Source organism: Callorhinchus milii, unplaced genomic scaffold, assembly GCF_018977255.1.
Source record: "Callorhinchus milii isolate IMCB2004 unplaced genomic scaffold, IMCB_Cmil_1.0 Scaffold8, whole genome shotgun sequence".
In the NCBI taxonomy this organism is placed as follows: domain Eukaryota; kingdom Metazoa; phylum Chordata; class Chondrichthyes; order Chimaeriformes; family Callorhinchidae; genus Callorhinchus; species Callorhinchus milii.
Genome location: NW_024704749.1, coordinates 13727571 through 13754563, shown reverse-complemented (window position 1 = coordinate 13754563; position 26993 = coordinate 13727571). Strand labels below are relative to the sequence as shown.

At 45.1% G+C, this 26993-nt stretch overlaps 1 protein-coding gene across 1 annotated transcript in view; it reads right to left on the bottom strand.

Moving 5' to 3' along the window:
• The window catches only part of cacna1ba (calcium channel, voltage-dependent, N type, alpha 1B subunit, a), a 127171-nt gene that overhangs the window by 65816 nt on the left and 34362 nt on the right, over positions 1–26993 (bottom strand). Inside the window, exons 4-7 of the mRNA XM_042337397.1 lie at positions 17876–17967; positions 15255–15407; positions 14770–14954; positions 1455–1558 (exon numbers count right to left, since the gene is read on the bottom strand). Coding sequence (XP_042193331.1) covers positions 1455–1558; positions 14770–14954; positions 15255–15407; positions 17876–17967 — 534 coding nt within the window. The remainder of the gene's footprint in view (positions 1–1454; positions 1559–14769; positions 14955–15254; positions 15408–17875; positions 17968–26993) is intronic.

Genomic DNA, 26993 nt, shown 5'->3' with positions numbered 1-26993 from the left:
GATCGCAAAATACACCGTCGATCCACTTTACAGAATAGTCTGTGAGGCTCTTTGAGACGTCTCAACAACCGTCTGACTGAGCCGGGGTGCAGGGTGGGTGAGGGAAGTAAGATAATAAGGCAACAGCACAGATTCATCGTATTGGTGGTGGAAAACAACGGGGCTGCTTGCACCTGGGGACACATTGGAACGATTGCTTAATGTTACAATTTGGGAATGTCATGTTGAAGCCCTTTAAATTTTTAATAAAGTGTTGGCAGTTTTCCTCGCTGAGCATTGATTAGTTTTCACTGGGGTTTCTGTGTACCAACATCCTTGTGAAAGCCATGAAAACAAATGCTACTGAGGTGAATGGCAACACTTCTGTGTGCAATTGGTTGCCACGATTGGCCCACAAAACACACAGCCAATTCGCTTCTCAGTGTATTCTGTGAAGCGCTTTGAGACGTCTCCAAGACGTGAGAAGGCGCTGTATCAAATGCAAAGATTATTATTATTATTTCATAATAAATCGCATGAAGCACAGGGGGATGTTTCGAGGATATGATATCAACAAAGTTACTTTGTATAAGGTGTTATTGTAAATGTAAGAATTATTATTATAACAGATCAGATGATCTGTGTTTTGTTATTAAACGTTAAACGCATGTGAAGATCAGTTTATTGAGGGCTAAACTCAGAGATGAACTCAAATTACTTAACAGACGAATACATTGAAAATATCTTTTCGCCAGTTGTGAAGTCCTGTATTGTCGACCTGGGTGTCGAGGGAATGTTTCCTACTCACTGGCACAAGCTCTCATCTGGCGCCTCTTAAAACAGGTTGTAGGATTGTCGTGCTGAGTGAAATATTTCCCTTGGGAAAAGTGACGGATCGTACAGAGAGGTGTCACTTTAATCTGCTAGAGTTTCGCAAGCTGCCGACGCTGCATTTATGGAGTAATCAGTTTACCAGACTATGCACAGGTGGAGCTTGTGCGCGTGTCACACAGACTTACACGTCGATTTATGCCTGCGTTTCAGGGGCAAATGTAGTCGAGCAAGAAATCCAGTCAATGCCAAACTCTGTTCGAAAGTAATATCCGTTACAAGGCACAATGAGACCAGTCCCCAAACACCACGTCATTAACAGGTTCTGCCGGGTTCATCTTGCGGAGTGAAAGGTGTCTGGGTTTTACGAGGTGCACCGACTGTTTCCCGGCATCTCCGGCAGCGTGTTGTAACAATAATTACCGCACCAGTTAACAAGCTCATTTGTTTATGATCTGGTGGTCAGTCCCTTATGGCTACACGGTCCCGATAACTCTGCTTTTAATGCCGACTCGAATCGCCATGGCATCCGGTAAACTGCTTTCAATCGGCGGCAATTCCAGCGCTACGCAGCCTTACCGTCGAAAACCCCTCGTCACCACAAACGAAACGCGCAGACCAAGTACCTTTCGTGCCACACTTACCCTGACAAAACACCCAGCACTAGATTCAGCATGAAGAAAGACCCGATGATAATCAGCGGGATGAAATAAAGCCAGTTCCACGTGTTCCCCAAGACATCGTTTGCCTGTGAAACAAAGAGCGAGAGAGAGAACGAGAGCTTCAATGAAACAAGACAAGGCAACCGCTATTTCTACCCAACTCATCTTAGCCTCAAACATAATAATGTGGAATCAAATAAGCAGAAGGCTTTTTTCAATAGAATAATGCAGTTTAAGGTAAAATATTTGCTGAGCGTTGCTGAACTCTGCTAACCCGTTTCTTGCTTTCCGGTCATCATGTTTACTGACTCACATTTTGGCGGAAGGTGAAAGGAGACAGGAAGAGATGGGGAGAAGGTTGGTGCAGAGCAGCAAAGAGAGAGAGAGAGAGAGAAAAACAAAGACGGCTTTTGAAGCAGAGAGAGCTAGAGATTCCTCAGAAAACGGGTGTTTAAGATAAGTTATTAAATGGTGGTCTCCGGGGCTTTGAATATTTATAACAGACATGTAATATTTAGCCTGCATCTTTTGTTTGCGCTAGTCATATATTTTACTTGTTAGTGCAAGGTCTTATGAATAAATGCATGGCTGGCACAACGGATTAACTGCACTGTAATGACTTTGACGAGAAATGATCTCTTAATATTCAGGAACGTCTCATTCATGTACTGACAGCTCATTAGTTATAGGGTCGACTCGATTTTCACCGAGGATGGCTACTACTTTATTTTAGGATACCCTGATGATGCTATATCAAGTGCAAGGAATATTTTTCTGATAAATAAAGTGTTAGCAACAGAGCGACACAGGAACAGGCGGAGGCCACTCAGCCAATCAAGCCTGTTCCACCGGTTTATTGGACCTTGGCCGATCTTTTATTTCCAATCCCCTGGTCTTTTCACCACAGAACCATATAAATTTACAACATAGAAGATGTGCATTTGGCTTATCATATCTATGCTGGTTCTTTGAAAGATCGATCCATTGAGTTCCAATGAAGAGCACCCCCAGTGCACACTCTGGGAGCCCCAAGCCTTGGCTCTTGCCACACCCCTGCTTAACCTAGTTCCGGGTAGTATTAAGCACAAGTCAGTGCCTAATACTACCCAGAACCAGGTTAAGCAGGGGTGCGGCCCTCCAGGGAAAGAGAGAGAGAGTGAGTGAGAGAGCATTCCATTCCAGACACGGGGAGGAATTTCCGTGCGTAGGCGGCATTGTGATGGATTGTGTTGGAGCTGGGGTTCCTGTGGGCTGATGTGATGTACTTCTTCATTAATTAAACCCCATTAGAAATCATTAAATACCAGACCCCAGTGCGAGAACAAGTGGTACACGAATCCTGTCTGGCTTACAGTCCAGGAATTACAGTGGGTGCTTCCCTTGGGCCACTTAAATCCCTCATTATAGACTGCATCAATCGTCTAACCAGTTGAACTTTCAACCCACACATCCTGTATTTCTGGAGCACAAGGAGCCCCTCTTTGTGACAGTAATTCCCTTCTGTATCAAATCAATTCTTTGTCTGCTTTCCAAACCTATTGTCACCAGCTCTGCCAATTATAACGGTTCTATTTACAGTCGCCTTCTGTGTTGCATTCCACACAATGCAGCCCGTCTGTCTTTAACCGCTTCACGCCTTCCCTTTCAATGCAGGTGTTTCGCTGATTTGATTACTTGTCAGGGCTCCTCCACAAAGCGTTCACAGAGACTCCAACGCGTGTGATTTTCAGGCAAGGACTGGAATGAGCTCCTATTAAACCATGTCACACGCTACACAACACACGTCACAAGGTACACGACACACCCCACATGCTACACCCCACGTGTCACACTGTTTGATCCTGTTAAGAAGAAGAATCCTTTTATTTGAAATCGCGCCTCATCACGGCAAAATGGCTTCAAAGCTTTACTCTGAGTTTTTGTTTAGAGTGTAGTGACTGTGCATTTTGTAGGCCAACGCGGCAGCCAATTTACTTGCAACAACGTCCCCCACAAACAGCCATGAAGTGGGGATGGGGTTGTTGGCCTGGACCCTGGGAGACTCTCTCTTCTCTTTTCCAAATGGTACAATGGGAATCTTTACCATCCACCTCAACAACAGCAACTTGCACTCACACAGCGCCCTTCACATCGCGTCACGTCTCGGAGGACTTTACAGAGATCGGGTTAGTCGCAGATTAAGGAGTGGGGGAGAGGGAGGGGTAGGATTTGAGGAGGATTTAAAGAACGAAGTGGATGGGACTCAGTTTAACGTCTCATCCAAAAGACAAAAATGTCGATGGCAACATTTCTACACTGTTAATTTTAGTGACCGCCAATAATACTGTAAGGCCAGCAGCGAACATACAAACACAAGGTAACAGTTCTTAATATGGCTAAGCTTTCAACGACAGTGTGCATTTGACTGGATTCCCTCTGAGCTTGGCTTCACACTTCCCAGGACATCAGAGGATGAAAGGAAAATGTGCAATGAATAATTCAATGTGTGTGGATCAGTTTTGGGCAGATTATTTGCAAGGAATGAACACACACACACACACAAGGTTTTTTATACGTTGAAGAATTGCAGGATTGTGAATAGGATCCAAAGGCCACACTATTATGTTTCTTCATAATCAGTAGTGGTTGAAGTGGCTCCTTAATACAGTATATTGTTAAGCAGCTTGTTAAAATAAGAGTCAAAGGCTTCTGCTTTCACTCTCTCTGGATCTCAATCTCTGCGGAGAGAGAGAGAGAGAGAGAGAAAGAGAAAGAGAGAGCAGAGATGGACATAAAGCTAAGTTCCTGTCTGTCGGCTCCAGTCATTTCAGTGGATGTCAAAGATCCCAAGGTACTATTCAAAGGAAGAACACACAGTTCTTCCATTGTCCGGCACAATTTTGTTCTCTTATCCAACATCACTGAAAATCAGCTTGTCTCAACCCTGTTTCTAAGGCATTCCTGATGCTGGTGAAGATTAGGCAGCAGCCTGGCCTACGTACACCCACTCGCTCTGCTCCCGAGTAACTCCGCATGCGAAGTTCTTTGAGACGATTTGACGTGATGAGGCGCTGCCTGACTCCAGTACAGCGCCGGGGGGTGCACTGCAGTGTTGGAGGTGCCGCCCTTCAGTTGAAACGTTCTGCCGGACGTCAAAGATCCCACAGAACTGCTCAAAAAGAAAAGTGAGCGTCTATCTCCCGGTATTCTGGCGAGCAATGCTCGGGATCGAATTGATCATTCACTTCGTGGCTTGAACCCACGAGCTTCTGATCGAGAGGTGAGAGTGCTACTGATTGATCCAGGCTGAGAAAAATCAATAAATACAGGTACATGCTTGCGTACATAATAATAATCCTTACATTCGGTACAGCGCCTTTCATGTCGGGAGGGCATCTCAAAGTGCTTCGAAGGATATACTGTAAAGTGTAGTGACTGTGTGTTTTGCGGGTGAATGTGGCAGCCAATTTGCTGACGAACGCACACGCACACAGGAACAACTTGCACTTATATAGCGCCCTTCACGCTGGGTAGCATCTCGAAGCGCTGACATACATGTGGCTAGCAATTTACTTGGCATAAACCTACAATTTTACAACTTGACAACGTTCTGTCAGCGCCTGCAAGCCTTTTCTTGTTAAATGCCGTAAACATGCAGTGTGTTTTGTAAGACTGTCCTCGCTTCAATGCCCACGGGTTCCTAACCATGGGTATCGTGAGCTCTTCAAAGCCCTACCCTTCTCCAAGCAGCACTGAGCTCCTGCTGCGGCTTCCCTTTGAACATGGCTTCTCGCTACTTAAGATGGAGAATTAAACATGTGTTTTTTAAAAAAAAACCTAAAAGTCCCGCAATGTGATCTGTTGAGCAGTACATGTGTCTCACCCTCACATGACTGCGCAATTAACCTCCCAGCTCGGTTCATGTAACTCTCCACGGGCTGCGAGCCAACGGCTAGATACACGTTTCGTGGCTGAAATCGGCTTCGAATGTCAAACTGCACAGATAAAGTCCGAGCGAATTTACAAACCTCACTCGCCAGTCTGTCTCCCTCCTGCTGATGGATTATTCCTGCACACAATCTGGCCATTCCTTTTTTAATGTGTTTCATCCTCTCCTATATTTAACCTCAGTGGCATCCAATACAATTGGCCTCAGCCCTTTCTCTGAGTTTCTCAATAAAACCCACATGGATATACAGTGTGGCCCTTCAGTCCTAAGGCAGCTCCTGAGCTACAAGACGCTTGACCAAGAGAAACTCCCTGCTCTGTTTCACTCTCTAACCTGAATTTGCAGAACAATCAGACGGGACCTTGGTTATTATTATTATTATTATAATAAATTGTTTGCTCTTTCAGAGCAGCCGAACCTGGACATGAGCCGTACGGACAGCTTTTGTCTGAGGCTGTATATTCTACATCTCTTAAGTCTCCTTTGGGTTTTCCATATTTAATTAGTGATGCACTTTAGACTATGAGTCATCACCGCAAAGGTAATGGGAAATTATATCACTTTAGTATTGAACGCAAAGCGCCATAAATAATCCGACTGCAAATCAAAGGGTAACCTGAACGGCACTGCACTTTAATGTGCTTCAAAACCGTAACTTCAATACAGAAATGTACAAAGAGCACACCTAATAACATTGATATTCCTTCTACATAATTTAGCATTTTCCTATTAGTGCAAATGCTATGCTGGACTCGATCAAAAACGTTCAATACATCAACGCCATCAACACCGGCACAAAGGTCTCTTGAAAACAATGGCCCTCGCTCGCCAGCCTCTCTGAACATCACTCAAGTTGCGTTACCGACTGACAAGCGACAGCTGAACCAAATTCTTTAGAATGGGGGGACGGTAGGGACGGTGTTCTGGAAGGATGAGACCAGACAGGCCGAAGAGTCTTCCTCATCCAAACCAATCTTGTGGTCTTGTGATAACAGCAACCGACTGCAAGCATTATTATATCACGTCGTTGAGACGTCTCAAAGCGCTTCATAGAATAGACTATAAAGTGAATTGACTGTATATTTGTGGGCGAAACGCAGCAGCCAATTGTGCACAGCAGCGTCCCCACAAACAGCCGTGGATTGAAATGACCAAAAATTTTGGGGAGATGGATTATTACCCCTGGAAAGTGACCCACCAACCGACTAGCAACCGGGTTCCTACTTAATGCTAGTTAAACAGAGGTGTGTGGAGTAAGGAAACTCGACTAAGGTTTCGCCCTGCCCGAGAATCGAACCCGGGTCTTCTGACTTGCGCAGTGAGCGCACTAACCACTACCCTACGGGACTCCACTTATTATTATCATTATTACTACTACTATTATTGTTTGGGATTTCTGGCAAGTAAACAGGGGTCAGGGTGAAAACCCTTGTTAAGCAAAAACTGTATTATAATGGAGGTCCCACAGTAAATGGACTGACAAGGAAAATGAGACATTCACAGGAAGTTAAAGTGCACAGCTTCAACAATATGGATTAACCAAATGGTGGCTATTCACTCAGGAACAAACACCCTGTCAGGCGTCTTCTACACAATGAGCATCTAACACCGTAAAAGGGCTCGAAAAGCTTTGAAGATTCCATCTAACACACACACGTGTCGACGAAGGCAATTAATTCCTTTTATGCACTGTCACTTGACGCAAATGTTCTTATAAGGGAACGCCTACAAGGACGTCCAACAGCACACAAGGCGCTGACAAGTGAAGCACAGTGACTCACAACCATCCCATAATCAACCATTTTCCTGCACAACCCATTTTCCTTTCTCCTCCAACAATGCCCGGCAGAAACAGCCCCGAACAGGGCCTAGGATATGACTGTGGGGCAGCAGAGTCTCACAACAATCTGCTGGAAACTAACAGCAACAAACCCAGCCTCTAATTCTAGTAAATGCGTAAATCTAGACCTAAATTAAATTTCTCCCCCACAGTGGTTTGGATCCTGAAATTCCCTTGCCACAAACCAGCGCTGAGGCAGAACCAGTAAAGGCTTTTTAAAAGGGAATTAGATCAATGCCTTAAAAAAAAGCGGAATACTAAAGGGGAATGAACACTAGAGTGACGTTAGACCAAATGGTACGTGTAGAGAAAATGATCAGCGCAGACTTGATGGGTCGAATGGCCTGTTTCTGTGCTGTAACAGCTTACGATTCTACTGTGCAGGTGTTTTTTTGGGGATCGACGCGATAATATCACATGTGATAATATCACACGTCGCATTCTTCCCAAGTTTTGATTGCCATGGAAACGCGGGCATTTGTCAGCACAACAGATGGGTTGCAATGTGCAAGCAAGGGCTGTTCAGTTGGATCACAGGATGTGGAAAGCAACACACCCAAGTACCTGTCAGTAAATCGAATCGCTCCTCAGTGCTTGGCCTATAGCAAAGCCTTTCGGATGCGACGTTAAACTGAGTTCCCATCTACCCAACCCTACTTGCAAAGAGAAGCGAGTTTCTCCCGTTGTCCTGACAATCCCCCAGGTAAAATTGGTCAACCACTAGTTAGCTGTTTGTGGGACATTGCTGTGTTGCAAATTGGCTGCTGAGTTCGCTTACAATTGACTGAATGATTTGATAAGATGCTGTAACAAACGCAAGGGATTATTATTATTATTATAGGGGTGTGCCTGACCCAGGCGTGTCCTGTGAAGATGTTGAGCCAAAATAAAAGGGCAATTTCATCGTATTAATATCTTATTGTTGTTTGCAGTCTAAAAAAAATTGCAGGTGATTTTAAGTTTATTATACAAGCAGAATCACCTGGTGCGACTGCACTCTCCTTCTATTAAATGGATTATAATAAAAAAAATTCCCAGGTTTTCCAAACTTCTCAGTAGGGAGTGGACCGATTCTTCTGCTTAGAACACAGGCTTGCAATTAAATGGGGATTAATTACAGCCAGTTGAGTCATAACTTTAATTTAATAATGTGAACAAAGAGACAAATTTAAAAAAAACACAGCAGGAGCAGAGCTGCGTAATAGAAACATAGAAACAGGAGGAGGCCATTCAGCCCCTCGAGCCTGTTCCGCCCTTTTATAAGATCACCGCTGATCTACACCTCAACTCCAATTACCCGCCCTTGACCCGTATCCCTTGACACCCCGGTCTAACAAATAGCCATCCGTGTAATGTGTCTGTCGCACACATTGCAGGGCGTTGTCCGTGTGCGTGGAAAGGAAAAGATGAGAGAACGAAATGAATTCGGACAATAATAATACTTTGATTCGATACAGCAGCGTTCACACCAGGAGCACGCCTCAACCGTTTCACAGCATTTACTGTAAGGTGCAGCGTCTGGGTTCTGTGAAGTCCCGTAGCATAGTAGTTAGCGGGTTAGCTGTGTAAGTATTTTTGGAGGTATTATTATTATTGTTTGGAGGTATTATTATGATTAATTTTTGGAGGTATTATTATTATTTTTTGGAGGGCTTATTACCCCCGGAAAGAAAGAGGAAACATTTCAGTGTTGTATCTCATGCAGTAAATCTTTCCAACAGTGAGGCACACCTGCTAAAGGGCGTCTGTGATTTACACACGCTCCATCTCTATTCTTATCAGCTCACACCACAGCCAAATTGGTATCGGGGAATAAGAGTTGTTGTGTTGCAAATGGCACTTGTAGCTATTAAATGCTATTACTGCTTTGTTCTTCCAGGAACTCGATGCGGGGCTATCGCTGTGAGCCCATTTCCCTAATCGGTGTGTTAATCTCATGGACATCAGATGGATCTCTTTCCATTCGAGTTTCTCAGAACCTTTTATTCATTACAATTACTCCCGTGCACGTCAGTCAGACTCTGCACCTTTAACGGCACTGCCCAAAGCCAATGCTCACCACCAGCCACACAGGTGGTCAATGCCTGAGCTGGACACTGAACGGAATTTTTATCCCCGGTCTTTAAATGTCTTTGAACTATTTTTCTGCATTATAATAATAACTCTTAAATTGCCATTTTGCACAGCGCCTTATCACGTCGGGAGAATGTCTCAAAGTCCTTCACAGGCTTAACTGTAAATAATAATATTATCCTTGCATTTGATATAACACTTTACCACGTTGTTGAGACGTCCCAAAGCGCTTCATGGGATATATTGCATTGTGGGCACAATTACGGCAGCCAATTGCGCACTGCAAGAGGCACCCACAAACAGTGGTGGATTCAGTAAGCAAATTATTTTTATTTATTTGCTTTGGGGGCGGGGGGGGGCATTATTATCCCCGGGAAAACGATCCGACAATCGACTAACAACCAGGTTCCTACTTACTGCTAGGTGAACTGCTGTGTGTGGAGTAAGGAAACTTCTCTAAGGTTTCGCCCTGCACGAGAATCAAACCCAGGACCTCTCGCTTGTGAGTCGAGCGCATTACCCACTGAGCTACAGGACTCCACTAAGTGGTTTTAAACCCAGGATCTTAAAGATCATTGTGTTTCTGTGCTGAGATGTGAGCACAAGCATTTGGTCGCAGTGAGTGCTACAGTGTGCAATTGAAATAAAACCCACATCACATCACAGGATCACCAACACAGCAACAATCCATCACTGTCTTCCCGGACACCCACCTCCAACAGCTTAGAGCATGTTCAGAGAATGAATGAATGAACAGAACAGTACAGCTGTGAGCTTACCTCTCTTATACGCTACAAATATACCTGGCATCTGTAGGCCTCGACACATCACAGTGTTCAGTCACAGTTGGCTAAATAAGCCAAGCTACACTCCACTCAAGCTCCACGTCAGCCCGGCTCAGTCAGTAGCACTCTCTCTCATCCCTGAATCAGAAGGTTGTGCGTTCGAGCCTCCACGTCGGGACTTAAAGCTCCCGTGGTCCAGGCTGACGCTCCGAGGCAGCGATGGGAGAGCATCACATTGTCAGAGCTGCCGTCATTCAACTGAGATGTACACCTGCTGCTTTTCTATCGCCCTTTTACACTCCAGGCCGGCACATCCCCTCCAAACCCTTGGCTCTCGCCAGCCCATGTCTAATGCTTTCCCGAATTATGTCAGTAAAGTGCATCCCTCCCGGGAGAGAGAGAGAGAGAGAGAGAGACAGAGAGAGAGAGAGAGAGAGAGAGAGAGGGCACATCCCATACAGACCAAAGGTAAATCTCAATGTGCAAGTGGCATGTGGAACTCTGTCTAGTTTGGATGCTCTTAAGCACGATGGGTTTTCACATATGTCAAGACACCTGGCTATCCCCAAAACAGAATGTATTAATAAAAGAGCAACCCATCAGGCAACGATTCTAATCTGATGCAGCACTTGCAACAGCACAGGCTATCAGAATATTTAGAATCATTCCCCGACGGTTGCTGTTTTATTGAAACATTTTGTTTTTGGGGCTAGCCGGGTATCTGACGTGGCATTGGGACAAATGGCCTCCTTCCTGTGCTGCAAATTTCTATGGATCTAACACTCTGCAGCTGATTGCATTTATGCTTCAGGACGTGAAGACAAAACACATGGTATTTCATAACCTGTGCTTTGTGATATTTCTTACAAAAGTCACGTATTATCCTCTGTACCCCCTCTCTCTCCCCTCCCACCCCACGCCCCGACTGTCCAGTGCCCTGGGACGTCTTTCCGATGTGAAGGGGACTATACAAGTGTGATTTATTGTTGTTGCTGTTGATTGTCTCCACAGAGAACAAATTAAGGGGAGAGACATACTTGCTCATAGAACAAAGAGAGAGCAGCGACGACTGACTGATGGATGGACGGACGGACAGGCTCCAGTGTGCATCACACACTTGGTAATCCTTCCTCCTTGATTTCTCTCCGCACAGAAAACCTGGTCCATCGGGAACAAGCCCCAACCTCGCCCTGCCTTGTCTGCTGTAATGCAACCATCCATCTGAGCCTCACCACAGCAGGTCACGTGCGGGGAGATTCAGCCACAAGCTGTCAAGGGTATTCAGCGCTGTTGCTCTCAGGTTCACAGCGGATCTGTTACAGTGGCGACTAGAAGATGGATTTTTTTCTCCCTCTTTGAGAGAACCCCCCGCACCCCTCCTCTCCTCGCCTCCCCAATCCTCCTCTCTCTCTCCATCTCCAAGAAACGTCCGCGAGCCCAATTGCAGACCGGGAAACCGAGATTTACTGGAAAACTGCTCATGGGTCGGTCTCCTTGCCAACAAGCCAATATATTCGATACCAATCTGTGATTCAAAAGCTTCCTAGAATTTCAAGTCGATGACTCTCTCGTCTACACTTGTTGTTACAGAGCACATCAAGATTAGCAACCAGGCATCATGCTAGCTTCACAGTGTAGCAAGAACCTCCTCCCCTCTCGCCCTAATAATAATAATAAAAATTTGGTCACTCAATCCACGACTGTTTGTGGGGACGCTGCTGTGCACAATTGGCTGCCGCGTTTCGCCCACAAAATATACAGTCGATTCACTTTACAATATGTTCTGTGAAGCGCTTTGAGACGTCTCAACGATGTGGTAAGGTTCTGTATCAAATGCAAGGATTATTATTATTATTATAACCTGTTTGGTCAACCAAGTGGATGGCGGAACACGCAACAAAAAACAGACCAATCCTGCTGTGCCATTAAACCGAGAGATGTCAGGGGCAGTGTGGACCCATAGAATTATAATAATAATATTGTGCTTTTAATACAGCGCCTTTCAATTCAGGAGGTCGCTCTGAAAAAGTGCTTCACAGGCTACACTGCCAAGTGGAGTAACTGTGTGTTTCGTAGATGAACCCGGCAGCCAACATGCCCTCTACAGCAAAGCCCCAGAAAAAAACATCCGGTTTTATTCGGGATGATTGTCGGCCAGGAGAGAGAGAAACTCCACCTGAATGAGCAGACGGGCCTCAGTTTAACAACTCAACTGGGGGAGGACGGCACCTCCGACAAATGCAGTGCATCCCCTGGGTTGGGGCACTGCACTGGAGGGTCAGCCTAGACAAGATGCGTTCCAAAGTCCCCGACCTGGGGCCTGAACCCATGACCTTCTGAGGCGAGCGCTTTCCCACTGCGACATGCACTGACACGCACATCATTATAATGTCCTACGTTGCTGGTAAGTATTTACAAGGCTGCAGTAAATCGTCTACAAATACAGCGCTGAGGATCTTGAGTTCAACTGAGTGCGAGAAAGCCTCTCAGATTGAATCGGGCTGCAGCAAGAGGAGAAGGATTCAGAAGACACCCACAGCTTCTCTCTCTGCGCGTGGGCGAGCGCTGCTTCAAGGCACAAACTTAGATAATCTCTCTCTTCTTTTCTGCCCGTCCCCATGCCGCTGCAGGGTAAGTAGTCTGGCCCAAACATAGCAGCTTCGCCATACCTTCTCGTCATTCCCCTTTGATGACTCACTTCAGTTTTAATGCCTCAAAAAAGGACTGTCATTCGTTTAACTTTACAACAGGAAATAAAACAAGCGGCTGCCCACAAAATAGTTACCTCATCGCACAAAACGTTTCAGCTCTGAGCTACGCTGGCGATGGCATCTGTGTCTAAGCCACACTTTCCACAATAATTCTATTCCATCTAGGAACAAGGAGCACAGAATGCTGTGCGCAATTGGCTGTCGCGTTTCGCCCACAAAACACACAGTCACTACACTTTACAGTGTATCCTGTGAAGCTCTTTGAGACGTCTCGAAGACGTAATAAGGCACTGTATCAAATGCCAGGATTAATATTATTAATCTTTACATAAGAGCTGAACTTCAGGCATTCGCTTCACAGCTCTTTGAGGGATGTTACCGTGCTCAGAATTGGCTGCTGCATTCACCTATAACATACGCGCTCACTCCACTTCACAGTAACACTAATCCTTCTCTGGTTTGTAATTAAATTAATAATAATATTAATAATAATGACATTTGTCATTATTCTTGCATTTGATGCAACCCATAGCTGTAATGGTTCAATGGGGCCTTGCTATGAGGTGCATTTTTTTAGGCGAACAGGATAACCAATTTGCGCACAGTAATGTCCCACAAACAGCCGATCGATTTATCTGCAGGACTGGCTGACTTGATAGCCAGGTCACAGGGTGAAGGGGTTTAATAAAGGCACAGCATGTAACACAGCAGCCTTGGGTCTAATTGCAATAGACACTGCTACAATGGCAAGGGTGAGGCAGAGAATGTTGTTAATGCAAAAATTTGACGACGTAACGAAGAGAAAGCACCGGTAAAATTAAACAGTCACAGCTCCCTATCTCTTTCAACACAAGATTATAAAGTAGTTTACTCTGTCTACCGTACATTCAGATCTGATACAAGCATATTTAATGACCTGGAGCATTGCGTCTCTCGAGTTGACATCAAAGTGCTAAGTGGGGATTCAAACAATCTCCCACTTATTGGTTTCCTGAGCAAAAGCTGAACACTGAACGATTCTATTCCACGGAGCTGATACACACTAAATAAATTAATCCTCGAGAATGTCACAATGCCCTGGGAGTAAAATGTCAATCCATTCAACGAGCGATCACTCCAGCACACACGTCCAGCATGGCATTTACTGTAATCTTCCTTTAAAATTCTGCTTCTGCCTCATTTTCCCCAGCTACTTGTCACAGCGAGTCAGCTTAACGCAGAACCCCCTTTGTGATGGGACTCCTCTGGGGTCACTGATTCCAGGATTTGCGGGCTTTCAGAACAGGCGAGACGCAGTCAGTGGGGTGTGAAGCAGATAGAATGCATGATTCGTTCCCCGATGGTGATGCGCCCATCTAGCAAGCTGCCTGAGAGCTGACAGAACCCATACGTTAAGCCCAGGTATAGAGTCAGATCCCTCTGTGCAACACTGACAAGCAGACGGGGATCAAGGCTCTCTCAAAACACAGCACGACCAAATCACCCATTTCCTCAATCTGAATCAAATCTCATCACAGACAATTGAGTTCGGTATAACAGAGATTCTAAGGACCATTACAAAAGGTTTCCTGGTAACTTATTAGAAGAAGAAGAATAAAATAATAATAATAATTCTCGCATTTGATATCGCGCCTTAGAGACGTCTCAAAGCGCTTCACAGCAACCACTGGGAATTGCAAATATAATTATAAAAGGCTCGACTTGAACTACGTTCCGCATAAACAGGATAGGCTCTCGGAAAGCAATGGTGGTGAGGAATCAGGACAAAAGGCGTCAAAAGACCTTGTGGTTCAGTAAACTAGCAGAGAAAGTTCAGTGGGCTGAATGGCCTCCTCCTGTTCCTAGTCTCACCCAAGCGTCACGGCCAATGGCACAGTGAAAACCCAGCTCGAGTCAAGCAATGTTCCCATTGTCCCTGTGTCACTCCCACACAGGGTCTGAGCGCACGCGATGTACTTACATTGTACAGAATGTCCACCCAGCCCTCCATCGTGATACACTGGAACACGGTCAGCACAGCAAACAGGATGTTGTCAAAGTTGGTAATCCCATAGTTGGGTCCAGTCCAGTATCCTCGACAATCAGACCCATCCGGGCACTGCCGAGCCGAGTCTTCCCCACAAGGAAACTCTGCCACCGTCTCTCCTGGGAACAAAAGGACAGCGATGTTTTCGTCAGCTGTTAAACACTAGGATTCTCATCCATCACTCATGAGACTCCATTCCTCAGTGAAATTGGATGCAACTTTCGAATAGCGCCGTGGGATTGTAAACGTCCCACCTTGAGCAGGAAAACGGGACCTCGGTTTAACGTCTCATCCAACAACGCAGAGCTGTCGATAGAACTGGGCACAAACTGTCCATGTGGCTGCAGAAGATCTGGCNTTTTTGACCTTCAAACTATGGCAGAGACCGTCCCACAGTGTGACTGACTCTCGCTCCTTACCTGTATCCAAGCTGAAGCAGGTTTTATGAAATTTTCCCATGTAGAATTCCAGGCCAATAATGGCAAACATTACAATGGCAAAGAACAGGAGAAGCCCAATTTGAAGCAACGGCACCATCGCCTTCATGATTGACTTGAGCACGACCTGCAAACCTGAAGGAACAAAAACACAGGACATCAGTTGGTTAATAATAATAATGAGAATGCTTGTAATGTACGCAGCACCTTTCATGTGGTGAGCAGTCCTCTAAAGCACTTCACAGGATGTACCACAAAGGTGTTCGTGCTTTCAGCCACTACCCCACAAAGCTTTGGAACTCTCTCCCTCAATCCCTCCATCTTGCCCCCTCCTTCCCCTCTTTTAGGTCATGACTGAAGACTTTCCTCTTCGAATGTGCTTATGGTCACCTCCCTCCTCCTTTCCCCCCACCCCCGCCCCCAGCTCAGCGTCAGGCTCTGCCACTGTTGAGAGCTCTGAGAAGGGTATTACATAAGTGTAAATTGTTGTTGTCGTCCAACTATTTTACACATGGTGTTACCTTGGTGGGTGAACGAATAGCTTGCGGAACGAGGTTGGCTGATAGGCTGAAATGGTTTCACGCTCAGCGTTCAGCAGCAAATGAAAATATATATATATTTTAGAGTATTCAACGAGCTCCAAATTGAGATAATTTTTTTTAATATTGTCAATATTAAAGATTTTAGAAAGGCGACCCTAACAACAAAAAAATGAGCTCCTAAATTTTACTTCAAAATGAAATATTAAAGCCGCCTCGTACTGTGAGCTTCATAAATGACTCAAGATTTTGCTTGATAAACCCAAATTGTTAATAAATCAAGCGTTGGTAATTTATTCTCCGAAGCCATTCATTGTGGAATGGGATACAATAACAGAGGGACTTACGCTCCTCCAAAACAATGGATCTCTCAGCCTTCATTAAATGATCAATGCAACAGCTAAAAGTTAAGGTTGTCATAATCTTATAAGGTCGCAACATCCCAAAGCGCTTCTCTTGTGTTTTCTGTAAAGTGTAGTGATTGTGTATTCAACTGCAAAGGCGCTATATCAAATGCAAGGATTATTATTATTATGATTATTAATACAAGATGAGAGATGTGGGGAATAATAATAATAACCTTGCATTTGATACGGTGCCTTTCACGTCGAGAGGACGTCTCAAAACGGTGAACGCGATTCACTGTCAAGTGCAGTGACTGTGCATTCCTTTTTGGATAACAAAAGGGTGGTGGAGAATCAGCTGTGTACGCGAGATCAACACTGAAGTAAATATCACAGAATCAGGCAATTTTTTTACGTATTAAAAAAACCACTAAGTACGCCTCGCACAAAGGACTGGGTTTCTGTAGAGCAAAACCGGTGCGACTTTCAACCTGTAGTAAATGCCACACGTACTGATCAGGGTAACCAGCCATCGATAGATACATCGTGGACATTGTTAAACTTTACAGCAGGTCAATCGCTGAGATCTACAGTTTTATTGGGAAAGCTTGTGTGATCGATAGGCAGCGATGCAGTTTTAATGGAAACAAGACTCAATTAGCACCTGGTTCACAATGTGTGTTGTGTGTGTGGGCGGGGGGGGGGGGGGGGGCGGGAGGCAAAGAGGGGAAAAAGTGACCCTTTCAATACCATTTTTTAATGATTGATGTGTTAATTGTAGATGTTTGCAACAGTCCCTGAAATTCCACCTCACCTCAGCCTTTCAGATCATTGTTATCCTAATATTTAAGGTTGCACAGCATGGTGATATTCTCACAGGATAGATGGTAAAGTGGAGTGACTGTGTGTTTTGTGGGCAAAACAATTACACCACTGCTTTCTGCTTCAAATGGGCCCTCCCATATTCCCTCCACCCTCGGGGGTAGTAACATAACAGAACCAAGTGATGACGTTCAGAGCGCTACACTTTAAATGACTCTGCTGCAGAGTGAAATCCATCTCTAATCGGGATCCAAGGCACAATTTGATGAACGACAGTCACTGAAAGGCAATTTGCTACATTCCAATGACCGTAGCTTATTAGGCAGAACTGCTAATTTACTATGGAACTAAATTAGCCATCGCCATGAAAATGGCGTGTAATGTAAAGTAAAGGATCTCTCCTCTTCGTTTTCCTGATGATGAGTATCTGTGAAATGTAACCTTGTCAATTGGATACCTTCTCCCTGACATACTGTGGTAGGACTTGGAAGGGGAGAACAGTCAATTAACAGGTAGGGTGATCCAAATCTAGTTAGACAGTGAGAAAACTTGCCAGACAGTGCCCTCAATGGCGAGCTATGTGATTTTAGCTGGTTAGACTCAGGCAGTTTGCCCAAAACACACTCTGGGTCCCCAAGCTTTGGCTCTTGGCAACCTGTGCCTAATACTCTCCGGAATATGCTCAGCAAGGTGTGTCCCTCTGAGGAGAGAGAGCGCGGACTCCATTCCAACACATGGGCATCTCCACGTACAGGTGGGATGCATGGAACTCTCAGTCTGGTTAGGATACTCTTAAGCACTGTGAGAGGGAATGAACAACATACACAGACCATTGCAATCCCGCCTCTGACGTGCACCAAAGTAAAACGTGAATGCAAAGAACATACAAAGAACATACTTGGAATTCCTGACACCAGTTTCAGAGGTCGTAATACCCGAACAGCCCGCAAGGTCCTCAGGTCAAAGTCTGTGCCAACCGTGGCTAAAATCCTGCACGAAAGAAGGGGAAGAAATAAAGAGTCAGCACATTAACTCTCCAGGAAGGATTACTGTAACGACAAAAGAATTAGCACCAAAGCAAAAGAGGAATAATTGCAGCAGGCTAGGACCCCCAAAAAAGATTGATATAGCTTGCATTTATATAGTGCCCTTCATGCAGGGCAGCGTCTCAGGACGCTTAAAAGCGAAGGATTAAAAGGCAAAAAGAATAAAGGCAAAATCAAGCTTGATTACTTGATTATTTTTTTAAAGCTTCTTGGAAGACATAAGAGCAAAAGCATTGTGAAACCGGTTTCATTTCTGTCTATCTCTGACACCGGAATTTAACCTACTGATTACAATCCGTCGGTACTAACACTCAGTGTATTAAATACATGACCGGACTATTCATAACTTCTTTTTTTTTTGCTGTTTTGCTCTCTCCCCGGCATCTCCGTGCCACTGCACAAACAGGACAGGCAGAACCAAGATGAACGGATTTATTGTGAAGTGTAGTGACTGTTGTGTTTTGTCGGCGAGCGAGATTTGCAGTGTAGGAACCAACGAAGGTCTGACAGAGTAGCAATTTAGCACAGCAGCGCTGTGTTTATCAATGCAAACCACATCTGATCCTATCATGTACTGTAATATCCATCATTTCAACCTTTTCCAAGTGTAAAGTTACACGTCCCACCACTATGTAATTTTATGATATTCCGGAGCACGGTTTTGTCAAGGCAACTCATGATTTGATTTCGGTCTCTCCGATTCACAAAACAAAATCGATAACGTCTGCAGAATCTTGAAGCTAAACCGGATAAAAGCAACGACAGAAGCACTTTCCTGCCTCGGATTCCATTTTCCAAGTCTATTTACTTATAAGTAGCTCATCGCCCGTCGATCTCTGTGAGGTTTCTGCGTTCAGTATTTCTTTGTTTTTTTTCAACGATGAAACTCCCCTGAGATCCAGCAAACCACCAGAGACATCATCGGCCTGTCGTTAGGGAAGGTGTCGGTGTGGCTCACTGGACAGCACTCACACCTCTACCTCAGAAGGTTGTGGAAACGAGCCCCAAAGCCTGAACTCTGTACGGAATCTCCAGCTCATTGCTGGGGTGGGTGGGCGGGGGGGGAGCGCTGCATTGTTGGAGGAGCTGTCCTCCCAACCCCCCGACATGAAGGGCACTGAACAAGTGTAATTTGTTGTTGTCCTTTGGGTGGGGTGTTGAGCTGAGGTCTCGTCTGTGCCGGTTCAGGTGCATGTTCAAGATCCGTAAGCACTACTCACAAACAGAAGGGAGTGTCTCTCTCTCTCTCCCGATCCCTGGCCAACAATCCCCCGAATAAAATTGGTCACTCACTGCAAGGCTGTTTGTGGGACACTGCTGTGCGCAAACTGGCTGCCACTTTCACCCATAAAATGCAGAATCGGAATACTTTACAGTAAAACCCCATGAAGCGCATTGCACACATCAACAACCTTCCTACTCAGAGGCGAGAGCACTCCCAGTTGAGCCAGGCTGACACCAATTCCCAACAAGGCTAACGAGGGAGTTTGGATTGGGCTATGTGTAAACAGGGTTAATGGGTATTCACTGCAACATCTACCAGCAAACAGCTGGGCTCTGCCATACTCTGTGGGGAGATCCAATAGCTCTTTGCCTGAGGACATTTTTTTCCTCCGACAAAGAAAGCAAATGTATTTTCTACGCTGCTCATTCCAAACAAAGGAATTCAAAATGGGAGCAAGGAAGGTAGGATAGAGGTCTGGTCGACAACAACCGAAAATCAGCCGTGTCTGTACACGTCACAAAAGGCTACGCTGCTTCTGCAGCTTTTACAATCAATTATTCCGGGTTTACACTGTGGGAGTTGAAGCCAATTTTCTCCTGGCTGTTCAGCTACGCAGATCCCGGAACTAAGTTTCCCATTGCACATGGCAATCTGTCGAGTCTGTGTAACACACAAACACACCTGCTGCTCATATTGGAGTCAAACTCACGCATGGGGTAATAATAATAACAATAATAATCCTTGTATTTGACATAGCGCCTTATCACTTCATTGAGACATCTCCAAGTGCTTCACAATGTTGTGTGTATTATATATATTATATACTGTCAAGTGTAGTGACTTTGTATTTTGTGTGCGAAAGGCGCTAGCCAATTGCGCACAGCAGTGTCGTAAAATAAAGGTAATGGGTGGTGCAAAGAACACAGAAATTGGACACTTGTTTTTTAAAAAAATTCTATATATTGCTGGCTTCATTTGCTCTCAATCTGCTGCCTCAGTAACTCAGCATTATTAGGACATCAGAAACCTGGTATTGCTCAAATCTCTTCTTGTACTCTATCCACTAATGGCTCGAGACCCAACCCTTTCTCCCTCCTCTCCTCCTCCTCGCCCTCCACGGCAGCCAATTTTCTCACAGCAACGTCGCCACAAACAGCCATGAAGCCAATGGCCAGTTTTATCTGGGGAGAATTGTCAGGGTGGGGTGTGATGGTGGGGGGAAGGAAACTCGCTTCTCTTTTTAAACAGCGTTGCGGGAGTGTGTGTGGAAGAGAATAATAAACTCCACACCAACAACGTCACCTGGGTTCAATGAACGCAATGCCAAATTTTAACAACACTATTTTGACCAACAATCCCAGACACCGAGAGAGGGAGAGAGAACGAAGGGGAGAGAAAGAAGAGATTCTGAATATTTATCAGCGCTCAAAGCTCTTGTCCTCTCCATTGGATCAGTGCGTGCCAGATTTATGAGAATCCAGCAGACACCCAAGTGAGAGCGAGATTGAACAGGAAATTGCTTTCGTTGATGACTTTAGTATTTCATAACATGGATCATGCTGAGAATCAATTAAAAGAAACTCTCTTATTCCCTGACTCATGCCAGGACCAAATTCCCACCTCTTTACCGCACATTTAATGTTTTATAGCCAATAGTTGTTGATAAAAATAGGAGAAAAACAGACTGAATCTACCTCATATCTTCCCCTCTCTAGATTTCGATTCATATCCCCAGTCTCTTTGTAAACAATTACTGAGGCTGGACATGGTTCCACAGGTGACGATTACACTCCATTCTTTTAAATGTATAGAATAAGAATTTCTAACAGAAGGGTTTCTATCTAAGGTTTCCAAATTCCACCCAGATTTAGTCAGTAATATCAATATTTCTCTCCAGTTGCCAATCTGGCCATTTAAAGGGCAGATTTTTCTCAGCAATACAATGGAGCATCAGCCTAGACTGTGAGCTGAAAGTCCTGAGGTCAGGCTCCAACCCACAACCTTGCGATTCAGAGGTGAGAGCATTACCCACTGAAATAGCGAAGGAAACAGGGAAGCTTGACTTCCAAATAGCAGTCGAACCTTCAGCTCAGAAGAATATAAGAATTCGCGAGACGAAAGAAGACCAAGGTCCATGCAGTTTGCCTTCTACCATCCTGGCAGTTGCCAGCACTTGTCGTGTATCCAAACTCTATACTATATCCCCAGATATTATTCCCTGATAGAAATCTAATTTGCTTTTGAAAGAATTGACACTTTCAGCTGTCCATCTCCCTCGGGAGCCTGTTCCATACGTTTACGACTCACTCGCTCCAATGCAGAACAGCAGAGGTACAAACGCACAGACCAGATGGCAAAGCAATAACTGCACATTACTATGCCGTCAGATTGTTCCTGTTGCCTGGAGACGAGAGGAGTAAACAGAGCACTCCAGGACACTTTGCTCTGTCCTCCCAACACAGGACCCAACACCCACTGATCTAACAAGAATGTCAGGGGTTCAGACGACCGATCGACTGACCGGTGAATTCTCTTTGGTGTCAATGATATGCAAACAGGCCTCTGATGGAGACAATTGGCTCATTCATCTTAGGCCAAGTGTTGTCCACAAAACACACTTTACAGGACATCGTGTGAAGAGCTTTCAGACGTCTTGATGAAATGTTAAGGCACTACATCAAATGCAAGGATCTTATTATCCTATTATATATTATTATTAAAAAGGGTATAGTTTGACAAAATGCTCCACACTTTTACGCGGCTTAAACTTGGGGAGTCAGTCTGTCAGTCTCGTCACTCGCTATCAGACCAAGGTAAAAGTGATGATCTTTTTGTGAGAAAGATTGCTACCTACGTGCAGCAATTCAATTCATAACTTCATACTTCCGACGTGAAAGGCAGGATTGTATTGTACTGCACTGCAATCTGAACCCACCAAAGGGGTAAATGTGATAGATGTTCCTTAACAGGTTTGATGCGTTAACAAGCACATCGACCGAATCTGTTAAAAAATATAATAATAATCCTTGCTTTTGATATATGTCATCGAGACATCAAAACTTGCCAGAGGTTTCGCCCCGCCCGGGAATCAAACTCAGGACCTCTCGCTTGTGAGGCGAACGTAATAAAATACTACGCTATGGCCCTCCACTAATATGTGTCCAATCGTTACACAGTCACGAACCCAGCCACGCCACACACCATCAATTTCGAAAGACGGTAAATAAATGCGTCTGCAGTGCAGGCTTTCAGAGATGAAGAACAAGAGTCTAACAGAAAGCAATGCCAAACCCGTCTGGCTTTGCTTTGCAGAGTGAATAAATGCAGCTAGCCTCCAATTAACTACAGATCTGCCAAATTACCATCAAATTCCACTGATGGATCCGTCAAGCTGAGTTTCCCACTGGCCCCTTCATAACCAGTGAACTTCTGTTCAAATCTGCATTTCAATGATAATGCCAGATAAGCAGGAGCACAACATATCAAATTCCCTCATTTTGTGGTTGATCTGTTTGGATCAGAAGCTAATTGCTAGCACTCTACCTCCGAGCTTCTATTCTATACAATGCAGACACTCTCACAGGTTATGGCTTAGTTATTTATGTGGGTGCAGCATTGAGAAGGGCATATATATTGTTTAGGGCAAACGTCCAGCATGTAGTAGTTATTTACACAAAAAGCAATCAATGTCAGGAATGAATTGGCATCCAGCACACTAAAGAAACATTTTCTGAAACAGCTTGATTCCCTAATGGGAACGCAATAGAGTTGGTGTTCAAATGGATTGAGATCAAATGGACCGACAAGGCTTCTTTACCATTCTGAACCTCGATGATGAGTGTACGTGATTATTAATGTGATAAAATGTAACAATAAAAATAATCCTTGGATTTGATATAGCGCTTTTCACATCTGGAGAACGTAATAATAATAATAAAATAATGATAATAATAATAATCCTTGCATTTGATACAGCGCCTTATCATGTCTTCTAGAAGTCTCAAAGCGCTTCACAGAATATACTGTAAAGTGAATTGACTGTATATTTGTGGGTGAAACGTAACAGCCAATTGTGCACAGCAGACGTCTCAAAGCGCTTCACATGATATACTGTAAACAACCACAACTTCACGTGGGATAGCGTCTCAGAGCGCCCAGGCCTTTGTAAAGCGTGGTGACTGTATCTGTCGGCAAACATGGCAGCCACTTTACACGCAGCATTGACCCACAAAGCGTCCAATTTTATTTGGTAGATTGTCGGATTGCGAGGCGAGAGCTCTAACCACTACAGCTACGCTACACAGGATTCAACCCATGCAGCACAGTAGTAAATGAAGACGGCTGTGATTCCCAAGCACGGACATACGGCGTCTGACTGCAGGGAGCTTAAACTCAACAGCTCATTAGAGGCAGGAGCATTTATCCACCCGTCTGAGGAACGAGCCTCACACAGCTTGACAGCAAGCAGGTATTCACCATACAGATGGGATGGACTTTTGCTATCCAAACACAGGAGGTTGGGGTTTTGTCGGCAGAGAGCTAACGCACCAGGTGCAGATGCAATGATTCAAGCCAAGATTCTCCCCCTGTTAAATGATATGATCCCTGCACTTTATGTGATAAACGATTGGAAAACTGCAAAGCTGAAACTTATCTCCCATTTCTAAGTGTCGGGAACAGATTGCCAGATTCTTTTTTAGGAGCTTACGATGACAAGAGTAGCTTCCCTGGTATAATAATAATAATAATCCTTGCATTTGATATAGCGCTTTTCACGTCGGGAGGACGTCCCAAAGCGCTTCACAGAACACACTGTAAAGTGAATTGACTGTATATTTGTGGGCGAACGCGGCAGCCAATTGCGCACAGCAATGTCCCACAAACAGTCATGGATGGAAAATGACCAATTTATTATTGTTTTTGGTTTTGGAGGGATTATTATTAGGCTCTGTGTGGAGTAAGGAAACTTGCCCAAGGTTTCGCCCTGTCTGGAATTGAACTCAGGTCTCTCGCTTGCAAAGCGAGTGCTCTAACCACTGAGCTACAGGTATTTGCTAACCTGACAAATATTCCCTGCTACATTTTGCATTCGCTCCCATATTTAGGTAATAATAAATAATAATAATAATAATAGTAATCCTGGCATTTGATTCAGTGCCTTATCATGTCGTCGAGACGTTGCAAATCGCTTCACAGAGTATTCTGTAAAGTCAGGTGACTGTATATTTTCTGTACTTTTTTAAAAATCAAACGCGTATTTTCTTAGAAACGAGCGCTGGGCCTGGAGGGGGGGCAGTCGCTGGATTGCCAGTCTTTCGAATGAGACCCCCACCACGGCCGGTCGGGCCTTCAGCCTCTCTGCCCCCATCACCTGGAATTCCATCCCCCAGTCCCTTCGCCTCGCGCACCGCCGTGCCTCCTTCGAGGCCTGTCTCAAGACCTTCCTAACTCTTCCACTGTGCAGTCATTCCGTCACCCTCCTTCCCCTTACCTTCCCTGCCCTCCACCCCTCCTGATCCCAACTCCCAGATCGGGGTGCGAAGTCCTCGACTGCCCAGCGGCTCGGGGCGTCCTACGGACGTGAAAGCCGTTATACCAACGGAGTTTGTTGCTGTTAAATCGAGGCCCCGTCTGTGCCTGTTCATGCGGATGGTAAAGATCCCGCGGTGCTATTCAAAAAGAAAATGGAGTTTCTCTGTCCCAAAACCCCGGCCGACAACCTCCCAAATAAAATCTGTCGCTCGCCTCAGTGGCTGTTTGTGGGCACGTCGCGCTGCACGCAAATTGACTGCCGCGATCGCCTACAAAACAGTCACAGCACTTCACGGTGGAATCTCCTCCTGACATGAAAAGAAGCTGCAACAAATGTAATTAATAATAATAATAATAATAAGCACAAAACAGCTCCGCAACATAAATCGCCCTCCTCTGGCACCACAGGGTGGATTTTAAAAGGCTCTCGAAGCTGATGAATAATATTTGTCGATTCAGCGGAAATCAGGCGTGAGTTTCTGGTACAAATGGACTATCGTTTCCAATCAGAGCACTAAATGACGGAACAGAAATCAGCCTGCGGGGACATGGACCGTATGATGTCAAGAGTCTGAAATGGCCATCAATCCTTTCTGCTTATACTAATAGCCAATAACCTTGTGATCCCCTCTCCTCCTCTCAAGCCTTCACCGCTAATACATGCTTACACTTGCCTGACAAATTCCCCTTTTACTGTAAGGGAAGACAGGCACACTGCCCAAGAGTTCTGATAAAGAGCTTTTCGATTTCTAATCCTTTCCCCACTTACCGGTTTGGGGCCTGTCATGGTTATTGTGTTTTATTTTAATAAAGTTCAGCATGTCCAACGTTATTTCATCGGCAAGTCATTTATTACTTCTAGTTTGCGTGTATGTTATATACACATATATATGTAGCTAAAACAACAACAACTTGCATTTATATAGCGCCCCCTGTACAGCGTCCCAGAGCGGAATTCAGGCGTGAGTTTTCTGGTGCAATTGAACTATATTTTCTAATCAGAGCACTAAGTGACGGAACAGAAGTTAGCCTGCGGTGACATGGACCGTATGATGTCAAGAGTCTGAAATGGTCATCAATCTTTTCTGCCAATAACCTTGTGATCCCCTCTGCCCCACCTCCCCTCCTCTCAAGCCTCGACAGTGGTGGAGCACATGACACTGAGCCCAGGGGTGGGGAAGGTATATATGTATATATATTTAAAAACACTGAGGATTCAATATTCAGTGATTTTGAGCCAGAGCCCTTAACAAGGCAACCAGGAATGTCTTGCTCCGATTCCCAAAATTCCCCACTCCGTCATGGTGAATGGATAATAATAATAATAATTATTATTACTATAATTGCACCAGGTCTCACGGGAAGCTGAGCTGGTCAGTCTTTCTCATTAATATCCAGCTGGAGAACAAGTGCCTTTCTTTGGCCATAAAACTACTTAAAAAAAAGTCGGGAAGGCTACGACAGCGAGCGAGCAGCAAACGGACGGAACAGGCTCTTCGGGCAGAAAGCGTCGATTCTTTCAAGAACAAATGAGGCAGATTTCTGTTAGGCAGTAATATCTGGGGGATACAGTGTATAGTTTGGGACGCGACATGTACAAGCGACATGGGATGGCGGAAGGCAAACTGGACGGAGCTTGGTCTTCTCTCACTTAGCAAATTCTTATGTTGATAAATGAAATGGCCCCATTGTGTTGACGAGCACAGAATTGCTGAGTCGGCCGGTACAAACACTGGCTGAGGACTGATTATCCAGTGCAGGAGAAGGCTCCCCACAAGCCTGAGACCAGTAGCTCCTACCATAGCCGCTGCGTTATGTTAAGGGCTTAAGGATTGTGCCACTTCTCCCAGAGAAAAAAAATAATTGGCTTAGCAACGCTCCCTTTGCCGAGCTTCAGCAAACAGAGAGAGGATGAAATTGCTTCTCCAGGGCCAAAGCTGCCATCTTTGTCCTCTCCCTCAATAAATCAACACTTGGCATTTTCTGCGTGTCTCTCTCCAGTTCCGCTGCACCGAGAGGGTGCGTTAACGTCTCATCCGAAGGGCGGCACTTCCGACATTGCAACACCCCCCAACCCTGCATTGGAGCGTCACCTTAAGACGATGTGATTCCAAGTCCCCACGCGGGATTCGAACCCACAACCTGCTGAACTCAGAGGCGAGAGCGCTACCCTTCGAGCCGGGCTGACACACCTCGTCGGGATGTCTCAAAGT